The sequence below is a fragment of the Euprymna scolopes genome, chromosome 34 (genome assembly GCF_053919585.1).
Source record: "Euprymna scolopes isolate OS-2025 chromosome 34, ASM5391958v1, whole genome shotgun sequence".
Classification (NCBI taxonomy): Eukaryota; Metazoa; Mollusca; class Cephalopoda; order Sepiida; family Sepiolidae; genus Euprymna; species Euprymna scolopes.
The window spans coordinates 1,223,302-1,234,395 of NC_136515.1; the positions used below are offsets into that span (position 1 = coordinate 1,223,302).

Consider the following 11,094-nt stretch of genomic DNA (forward strand, 5'->3'; position numbering starts at 1 on the left):
GCTAACACATTCCGATTACTTTTATGCCTGCGCAAATTTAAAGGTAGCGTGAAATGGTTTAATTTTAAATCTTTATCTCTCGATAGCTCAAACTATAGAGAACACTGTTGGAGCATTAGATGATTTGGTTTTGATTCTAGCTGATGGCACCCAAGTTTCTTTTTTTTTTTTTTTTTTTTTTTTTTTTTTTCAAATCTTTGGAAATCACTACTATATATTAGGTACAATATAATATTCAATGGAGAATTGGCTCTGTAATAATAAATACAAAATCTGCATGAATTAAAATATATTAAAGTATATTTTACAAAAGGTCTGACAAGACAACTTTATGTGCTAGATTATATATATAAATTTTGTTTTTTTATTATTCAATTTTCACCCCAAACAAGGCATAGTGCCACTTTGATGTAGAGGCTACTATCATGAGTTGCAAAGATATTATGTAAGGAGTTAAGCAGCTAGATTTCTGTTCACATTATACTTGAACTTCTGCATGTCAGTACAGTTGGGAAAGCAGAATCCCGGAATGAGTTCCAAAGTCTAGCAGTTCTGGGGGAAGAAACTATTGTAGTAGAAGGCTTTCTTACACCTAGGGATCTCTACTGTGTAGGGGGTGGGATTTAGCTTCTTGTCAGGTTTGTCAGAGGTATTTACATTGAGGGGATACAAGTGCTTGTAATTCGTCAGAGCATCCACCATTAAAATACTTGTAGAACAGGCAGGGAGATGCAACATTTCGTCGATGGGACAGAGGTTAAAGCCTAGATGACAGTTCAGGACCTATCAGGTTGGCGACTCTCTTTTGTACCCTGTCAAGGAGTGAGAGAAAAGTAACAGATGCACCATCCCAACATCCCAAATGTGACCACAGTACTCCGTACATGGGTGAATGGTGATTTTATAGAGGTACAGGATACTTTCAGGCATAAGTAACTTTCTAGCACGGTAAAGGGAGCCCACCTTCTTTAAACATTTAATGCCTGGGCAAAGTCGAGTGCCCCCCCCCCCTAGTTCTTTGTATATCAAATTTTGTTTTTAAAACTTGAATTTTGTCTGGAGAAGGCCTTGAAAATGCACGAACGCTGTTGCTGGTTTCTAGCAAGGAACAGTCCCTTTTGATTAATGTTTACATAATTCCAGTTTAATTTCAAAAAAGAAAATGCTTTTACTTTGAAATGTTTCTTTTTTGTAATGGTTTTATTTTAATATTTTTAATTAATCTATTTTTAATTAATCTATATAATTATAAAACTCAAATGACCTTGTAACAAGTGTTGTAACCCACTTTCCGGTTTACGACTTCCGGTTGCGCATGTGTACATAAACCTAAACCCATAACAGCATAAGCAAATAAATACAAATCGCTACTTTTGCAGAATTTGACCTGCGCACTGAAATATTAACGTTATTATTTAGAAATTATTATTTAATATGGGAAGGGTGACGATGTTTTGCAACTATTCTGTATTACAAGTATACTGTCACAATTTTCTTACAAATAAATCAACTTTGACCCGTTGACAACGTATTGTTTTACTGTGTACGTTTTCAGCGTCCCAATTATTTTTTTTTTTTTCACGTTTAAATTAAACGATATATCAAAATTTGAATAGGGCACATTTACCTATAAGTATGGCAAACCACTTATAAATCAATGGCTGTAAGTTTTTTTTTTTTTTCCAAAAATAAACAATTATAACAGAATGACTCATAGAAATATATCTATATTCTTTTTTCATTTTAATATACTTTCAGAGAAATGTTTCTGTTATATCGCAAAAAACTATTTTTCTTTACGTCGCAAGTGTCACGCTCATACATTAATTCCATAGCTAATATAACATACTGACTTAACGGGTCACGGTTAGTTTAGTATATCTATAAAAGTGAAATTGTGTGTGTACATTTTCCTACTAAACTACTCTGTCATTTTTTAATCTACAGACTCAAGATTTGAGATAAGGGGTATTGAGATTTGATAAAATCTTTTTAATCAGTTTTCAGCCAGAAATTTGGCTGTTGAAGGGTCAAAGGCCAAAGATTTGACCTCTACCAAACTCCTGACAATTTTGGGTCTAAACACTTGAAATTTTAGATGTAGGTTACTTGGACATGGATCAAACTTTTTAATTTGATTTGAACCCAAAAAAATAAATGTTATGCGGTCAAAATTGAGACCAAAGGTAAAAAAAAAACAAATTAGCATATTTTTATATATTTCAGGGCCAAATGAATGAGGATGAGAAGATAAAGCCGTTGCCAGAAAAGACTTACATCCGAGCGTGTGGCAAAATCCGATCATTTGGTGGCCAACGCTGTGTTGTGGCTGGTAAGGTTTTTCCGTTGACAGATATGAACGAACTGACGACCCACCTTCTGGAAATTATCTACAGTCATATGGTATTCGCAGCAGCTGCAGACACGGTAAGTGTTTTTTTTTTTTTGCGTTTTCACAGTGCCACTTTGATGTAGAAGGCATCTGGGACATAATTTGCAGGGATACTTACTATGAAGGGAGTTGGGCAGCAAGATGTCTGTTTACATTATACTTGAACTTCTGCATGTCAGTACAGTCAGGGAAGCAGGAATTTGAAGGAGATTCCAAAGTCTAGCAGCTCTAGGGAAGAAACTATTAGAATAGAAGGCTTTCTGGCATCTGGGGATCTCTACTGTGTACGGGTCGGATTTTGCTGCTACTGTTGATATTGAAGGATGTGAGTTCTTTGCTTTTTATCCAGGAAAGCAAATTTCCCTTTAAATTTATAAAGCTTTCCATGGATGTGAATTTTCTGGTTGTACCCCCCCTCCCTTTTTTTTATTCAAGACAACAAATTGTTATCAATATTTATGCAGCCTCATGTATGCAAGTCCTCTTTTCTGCTTTTGATCTGTTTTTTTTTGCAGATTTCTACTTAATTTTATAGAACCTTCGATAAATGTGAATTTTCCGCCCTTTTTTTTTTTTTTTTTAAATTTGTCACCTCCCTCCCCTCGTTCTATTAAGGCCAGTGAATTTCTATTTACAGTAGAACCCCGAGCTATGGCGTTAAAAATTAGTAACAAAATACAATATTTGTCTCTTTTTTTTTTTTTCATTTTTCTTAAACCTTTTCTTCTAGGGGGTGGGACATCCAACCAGATGTCTGACATTTACCCCTATTTTAGTGAGTCCAACCAAGAGATCTTTTCAGGATTCTAGCCGTCCCTTTCAGTGCAAGCGTTTGTATTTCACTTGCACTTGGTTCACCGGGTATGCTTGCTATGTACTTTTTAAAGTTCTTTTTCATAAGCCCAGTTGCTCCTATGATGACTGGTATAATTGAAACGTCTTTTAATTTCCAATTTCGTTTCATATCATACATAAGTCCTTGATACTTTGTTATTTTTTCCCTCCCTCTCAGCTCTGTTAAGCCCTGTATCATTGGGTACACTGACCTCTATTATGGTCGCTTTTTTGTTTGCTCTGTCCCAAATCACTATATCTGGTTTAACAGCTGCGTTTTCAAGATATGTACCAGTCGGGATTATGTAGTCATAGTGAATGGTGTAGTTGTCATTCCCAACTGTTCGTTCGGGTATATGTTCCCAGGATTTTTTACTACACTGAATGTTGAGTTTCTTACATATCTTCCAGTGAAGATATTTGCAAACTCCGTTATGGCGATCTGTATAATAACCATCTCCAAGTAGGACTTTGCAACTAGAAATCAGGTGGCCCACACTCTCAACCTCAGTGCTACAGAACCTGCATTTATTATTGTTGCTTAGACCACTCATCTTTTTGAATGCGTTCGTCATGAGGCCCTGGTCTTGTGCAGCCAATATGAACCTCTCTTGGTCGTAATGGAGGGATCCTCTTTTGAGCCAGTCCAGGGAACCATCCCTATCGATATATTCTTGGGATATTTCAGTCGGTAGGTATTTTGCCCGTTTATGGTTGGCCCATTCTTCTGTTTTAACACTATGGAACTGGCTAGTGTATTTTTTCCGACTTTTCTGGGCTATGTCAGTGGCAGGCTTGTTTGGGTTCTCAGCATCATTTGTAAGGCAATCCTTTCCAAAATGAGTGGCAAGTTGTGTTATAGATGTACTACTTGCTCGGTTCTCATAATGGTCTTTAATTTTCATCAGCTTTGGATTACAGGAACTTATTATGTACTGACCTATGCTGACGATTGTGGCTCTGTTGATTTTTTTTTTTTTTTTTTTTTTTTTTTAATTTTTTTTATTTTTCTTCCTTTGAAGATTGTAATGCCGGGTATGGGGCAGCCAAACCAGCTGCCAACATTGCCCTGCTTTTTTATTGAAACCAACCTCGCTGTTCCCTTAAGTGCATGCACATGTATATAATCAAATAACATAAATGACACCGTAAGGCGGGGGTAAATACTGTAACCAGGGGCCGGAAAAAACATTGTACTTTACATTGTAAACTGAAAAAACCATATCCTAGGGCCACTGTATCCTCATTAATAATTAATTGTTTCTTTTCTTTCTTTTTTTTTTTTTTTTTTTTTTTTTTGATATATTTATTACTGCAACATGACAATTATTGGTTTAACTTAAAATTCAATATTTTGATTTTCGGTCTTATAACAAAGAATCACCAAATTTTTTTTTTTTATAGAAATTGCTCAATACAATGAGCTAAAAAAATAATTTCAAGGTCAAAACTTAAACAATAAGTGTGAGATGTATAGATTCCGACCCAGAAAACTGCAATTCTTTCCCCTTTATTAGAAATATCGCTCATTTAGAATGCAACGGCTAAAAGACAAAATAAAGAGTTACAAGGGTCCACTTTCTACTTTGCTTATGGTAGTAATAACTATGACCCCCTCCCCTTCCATATACACACTGGAAGGACCTACCCTTGTTGGGAAATTGTTAAAGAGGGGAAAAGAGTTGTGTGTGTCCCCTCCCCTCCCGGTTGGGGATTTTATCTTTGTTTGGTTTGTGCCATTTCCCACTGCTGTCCCTAATTTCGCTGATTAGATATTAAAATGATTTTGATTCTTGTCTATATTGTCCTTATATTAAAAACAAAAATAAATATTCCAAAAATTATGTAAATTCATCAAGTAGTTTTATTTTAGATAAATTAATTTTGAGTGATTAATGGGAATTCGTAGGCATTACAATATAAAGCAAGTTTTCAATTATTCAGTTATCTCCCTTGTTTTTACCCCCCACCATACCCCACTTTTTTTTTCTTTTTCTTTTTTTTTTCAAAATGGCAGGTGAGACAGTCACTACTTGAATACTCATAAAATTTGACTATTTGACTAACACAGCATAAAGGTCTTGTCAATGTTAATGGGATTCTTGGAAAAAAGTGCGATCAGCTATGTCAGTACTTGTACAGTTTGATCAAGACATTAAAAAATGAAAATATTGAGGAGAAAAAAAAAAGGTTATAGTGTACGTATCCGTTTTCAACAGAGGTTATCTGAAAAAAAATTTCATTTAATTTGATCAAGTAGGTTTTTTTTTTTTTTTTTTGCGTGCTGAAGGTGGTCATGTTTGGATTTTTAGAACACTATGGGGAGATAACTCAGTTTAAAGCGCCATCTTAAATACTAGCTTTTCTTCTTGAAAATCCAAACATAGCTATCTTTTGATTGGTATTATAACAAATTGTTTTTTTGCTGTAAAAAAAAAAATTTGATGAAATTAAGTGAAATTTTTTTTTTTTTTTTCAGAACTTCATTCCATAACAGATGCGTACAATATAACCTTTTTTTTTTTTTTTGATATCTTCATTTTTTAATGTCTTGATTAAACTGCACATGTACTGCTATGTCAATTGAGTTATCTCCCTTTTGTAGTTTCAAATTGACCGTTCCTTTGGAACCTTCTAGCTTGTGACGTTGCTAATCTCAGTATTTTCTATAAATACTGTCATGGCATGTTTTCTTCAGAATTGTCTGATCTGTTCCCTGCTTCCTTTGTTCAAGCTTGTTTGATTCGTTAGTCTACTAGTCTCTATCAATTTGCTGTTTTAATACTTCATTATAATACAGTTTCTTTCCAAAAACTGCAGACATTTTTTTTTGTTTTTACACAAACGAGTCACATCTTATTATGGCCCAAAAGCTCAAGTATGATAGGTAGACGGTTATACACCGAAGAGATTTTTAACGCTTGTTGTAACTGGTAGATAAATTGATTATTTATGCTCATAAAACTCTTTCCTTGCTAAGTGTTTTCCTTTTACTTATAGCCTTGGTCTTTTCAAGACTAAGATCACAATTATCTTCTCCTGTCTTTGTGATAATCATCTTTTGTTCTTGTTAGCTCCTTACATTAAGTGGTTTCATGCCTTGTCTTGAGTGGTTTCCATTTAAAAAAATAAATAGCCAATCTGCAAAGGGGAGATAATTCAGTTGACGATTTTAGTGTTTTTACGTTTTTACTACTTAATAAACAGAACATCATTTAAGCTGTTATTCGTTGTTGATCAGTTTACTGGCATGCTGTTTTTTATTTTTATTTTTTTTTTTTACTAAACATCATTGCAGAAAAATAAATGTTTTTATTTATTTTATTTTTTTTCATACTGATAGGCTGAGATTTGGGAATTAATCTGTTAATATATTTACTTTTAATGGTCATTTTCTTTTTTAAAATTGTAAAAAAAAAAAAATTTTAATAGTAAATTTTTACCAAATAAAAAAAAGCAAACATTTTTTTTTTCTTTTATCTAGGAACTTGTTTTATTTATTATTTTATTATATATTTTTTTATTATTTCTACTGAAAAAAAATGCTTTTTAATAAGAGTTTTGATATAAAAAAAAAAGAACAAAACAGCAAAATCAATTTGTCAAATAGAGAATCAACAGGAGTATTTGTGTAAAATTGCAATGTTTTTTTTTTTTCTTTCTGTTTCTTGTTTATTATTTAAAAAAAAAAAAATTTTATTTGATTTTTCTTTTATTTTCTAATATTTAAAAATTTTTTTTTTTTTTCAGAACGACAAACCAAACATGAACAATAATGATTATGAAACATCATCTTCTTTTGGAATTCCTGGCCTCGGAAAATTACATAATCAGGTGAGAGTGGGACTTGTTTTTTAAGAAACGTTTTATTAACTTTTTCCAAACATGAGATCCATTCAAGACACATGACACCCACACCTTGCCGTTAAAAATAACCTTTGACTTTGCTTCTCCTCTTCTTCCGCCTCCTCCTCTCTTCTTCATTAATCTTTTTGCTCCTCTTCTTTTTCTCCCTCCAATGTGACCAAACTTGGCTTAATTTTTCAGGTCCATCAGATCATCAAATCCTCAATGAACGATGAAGGCTGTGATATTTCCACCATCATTAGACAACTTCGCGGAGTTCCAGAATCGTCTATCAGGTAATTTATGACTTCTCTCTCTCTCTCTCTTTTTCTGGTCTCCCTCTCTCTCTTTCTTTTTTTTTTTTCTTTTCTCGCTTTCCTTGTCTTTTTCTTTTTTCCTTTTCTTTTTTCTTTCTCCTTTTTTATTTTCATTTCTCTTTTCTTTTACGTACCCATAAAACCACTTCATTTTTCCTATTAACACATATTTCCTTTTTTTTCTTTCTTTATCTTTTTCTTTATCTTTTTTTATTCTTGTCAACACAAAACCACTGCACAACACATTCTTTTTTACTTTCATTTTTGTTTATGGTGGTCAAGTGGTTAATGACACGAACTGACAACCTGGGTGTTCCAAGTTTGAATCCAGTTCATTCAACAAAAAATCATTTTCACTTAGGATGTCGATAACCTTCTTGTGGTCCCTCTGATGTCTTTCCAGAAAGAATTCTGATCCCAAAAATATTGGGGAAACCAATGCCAACAGTAGAATCTTCAGATTTATACGATATGATGATGATGATGATGATCTTTTTCTTTTCTTTTCTCTTTTCTTTCTTTTTTCGTTTCTGTCGTTTTTTTTCTTTTTCATTAGTTTTTTTTTCTTCTTTTTTTTCCTTTTTTTTCTTTTTGATCCCCCAACAAAAGGAGGGTGGACCTGTAAATTCACCGTTGTCCATTCGTCTGTCCATACTTTTCTCAATAACTACGCCTTGGAATTTTTTGAAATTTTGCACAAACATTAAACATGATATGAGTAAAAATGTGACAGAATGGATTTTCTGGGAAAACTGGTTGCCCCCCTTGGGGTACTTTTTGGGTTCAAATGGCTAAAATTGACACTTTTGTGCTTATTAAAAAAAAAAAAATGGTTGCCTTGGATTTTTATAAAACTTTCTGAAAAGTTATAACTAACTTGGGTGTGCCCCCCAGGGTCTCTTAGGGCTAATAAAAACACTCCAATTTTGAGACTTGTTACCATATCTCTCCAAAATTTTCTGTGTATGTCTATTTAGCATTTTTGCATAATGTTGAACTCAAATTTAAATATGTTAAAGCCTTGGAGACTTTTGGGGCTAAATAGGGGAGGGGGGGTAGGCAAACGATGGACTTAGTCATTTCTTTTTTTTTTTTTTTTTTTTTTTTTTTTGCATGGTGCAGAACTCAAATTTACATATGTTAAGGCTTGAAACTGCACTGTTTGTTCATTTTCACCAGGATTTGATGTCTCCTGAGTACTTTTGGGGCTAAATGGGGGATGGGGGCAAATGTTGAACAGTTTTTTTTTTTTATGCCTCGTTCGATATGCACTCATGGGGAACCATGCATGCTTCACTTGTTTCTTATCAAAGCAGCACATCCGATTTATACGTCAAAAAATCAAGTTAAATATTTCATCTGATAGTCCTCAAAGATTTTTTTTTTTTTTTTTTTTACCATTGTTATTTCCGATTTCATTTAATTCCTTCGTAAAAATGCTGGATACTATATTTTGTTTTTATTTATATTTCATTTTTGTTTTCTAGATAAAAATTATTTTACTTTTTTTTTCTTTTTTTTTTTAAATTCAAAAAAATTCAAAATATTAAAACTTTTTTATGAATAATTTTTTTCTTTCTGTACATTTCAGAGATGTGATAGACTTTTTGAGTGCCGAGGGTCACATTTACTCAACAATTGACGAGACACACTTCAAAGCAACCGATGGTTAAATACCAGAAGAATAGAAAACCCCAACAACAAAGTCCTCCACCCTATCCACGATCCATTTGTTTACTTTTCTTTCCGATTTGTTATTACTTCCTTTTAGTTTCCACCACATTTTTACGTCATCTCACAACTAAAATAATCCATTTACGGCCAACTTGAATTCTTTGTGTCAGCGGATGCCAAAGATTTTGTACGCATCAAATCTTTGCAGACTTGAAGAACAAAATGGCAGGATTTAAAACATAAAAAAAATTTTTTTGAAGAATAAAAATAATAAAAAAAATTCTTTTCATTTAGTGTCAGTTTTCATTTATTCACATGTCATAATCACGGTAGATGACTAAAGTTAAGCAATGCTGAGACTCGTCTTAAGGAGGTTGATCACAGGTGAAACAAAGTTGTCGCCCTAAAAATAAACAAGAGTACAGCTTTATTTGAAAAGTTTTCTAAAAAAAAAAAAAAAAAAAAAATCAGTTCAGGTAACTTGATTATGTACCTATTTACTATGCCTCCCCACGGGACAGAGTTAGACACCAGGGTCGTTTTTTAATGTGGAGAAAAGGTACAAAAATAAAAATTGTCTCAGTCGTGAAGGATTTCTCCTCCACCGAAAGAGAACAAGAAATGGAAGTGCAGCATCTGAAGTACAGATGGTATTTGTTTGCTCCCCCACCGAGCAAACTAGGCACAAGGCCGATTTTTAATGTGAGGAGTGAAAGGGAGGGGAAAGGGAAAAAGGGGACCAGCTCCCGAGAGGTGGGAAATGGGAGCTGGTTAAAGGTCAGGCATGTGGGGTTGCCCCCACATCTGGTCTTTGCTAGTCATAGCTTGCAGTATCTGGCGGAACAGATGGTATTTATTTGCTCCCCCACCGAGCAAATTAGGCACAAGGCCAATTTTTAATGTGAGGAGTGAAGGGAGGGGGAAGGGAAAATGGGGACCAGCTCCCGAGAGGTGGGAAATGGGAGCTGGTTAAAGGTCAGGCATGTGGGGTTGCCCCCACATCTGGTCTTTGCTAGTCATAGCTTGCAGTATCTGCCGGAACAGATGGTATTTATTTGCTCCCCCACCGAGCAAATTAGGCACAAGGCCGATTTTTAATGTGAGGAGTGAAGGGAGGGGGAAGGGAAAAAGGGGACCAGCTCCCGAGAGGTGGGAAAAGGGAGCTGGTTAAAGGTCAGGCATGTGGGGTTGCCCCCACATCTGGTCTTTGCTAGTCATAGCTAGTCATAGCTGCAGTATCTGCCGGAACAGATGGTATTTATTTGCTCCCCCACTGAGCAAATTAGGCACAAGGCCGATTTTTAATGTGAGGAGTGAAGGGAGGGGGAGGGGAAAAAGGGGACCAACTCCCGAGAGGTGGGAAATGGGAGCTGGTTAAAGGTCAGGCATGTGGGGTTGCCCCCACATCTGGTCTTTGCTAGTCATAGCTAGTCATAGCTTGCAGTATCTGCCGGAACAGATGGTATTTATTTGCTCCCCCACTGAGCAAATTAGGCACAAGGCCGTTTTTAATGTGAGGTAAAAACCAGCTCCCCTAAAAGTAGGCAAAAAAGGGGGCACTCTGGTTACCAAAAATAATAATTGTCCCAGTATAGAGAGTTTCCTCTCCATTGACTGGTACAAATTATCTTAAGTGCAGCATCTGCCGGAACAGATACTACACTTTGATCTTGGCCCGAATGCCAAGTGATTATGTAGTAGAGCTGATATCTATTCAATGTAGCAGCCTTCGACCTCAATTACAGGAGGGGGGGGAAGTGAGAAAAGGTACAAAGTTGTAGCACTCTTTCTGATGCCAAGCCTGGGTTTCTTTGGACTTGTGGGCCAGTGCTGAGTCCTGCTCCCACCCCCAGGGTTTGCCAGCGGCCACCTGATTGCACCAGGGGATCACCACACTCTTCAGCACATCCAGGTACACTTTGGTGTTGACTTTCAAGCCGACCTTGTAAGATGTTAGGTGGCATGATGTGGCCCTCACTTGAAACCACACCAAAGACCATAATCTTGGACACATCCCTGTTGTTCATTACA

General features: G+C 35.3%; 1 protein-coding gene across 1 annotated transcript in view; it reads left to right on the forward strand.

Moving 5' to 3' along the window:
* LOC145259071 (replication protein A 32 kDa subunit-like) overlaps positions 1-9,352 on the forward strand; it is a 73,916-nt gene extending 64,564 nt beyond the window's left edge. The window contains exons 7-10 of the mRNA XM_080116699.1: positions 2,227-2,427; positions 6,977-7,060; positions 7,274-7,368; positions 8,981-9,352. Of these exons, the coding sequence (XP_079972825.1) occupies positions 2,227-2,427; positions 6,977-7,060; positions 7,274-7,368; positions 8,981-9,062 (462 nt within the window). The 3' untranslated portion in view covers positions 9,063-9,352. The remainder of the gene's footprint in view (positions 1-2,226; positions 2,428-6,976; positions 7,061-7,273; positions 7,369-8,980) is intronic.
* The last annotated feature ends 1,742 nt before the right edge of the window (positions 9,353-11,094 follow it).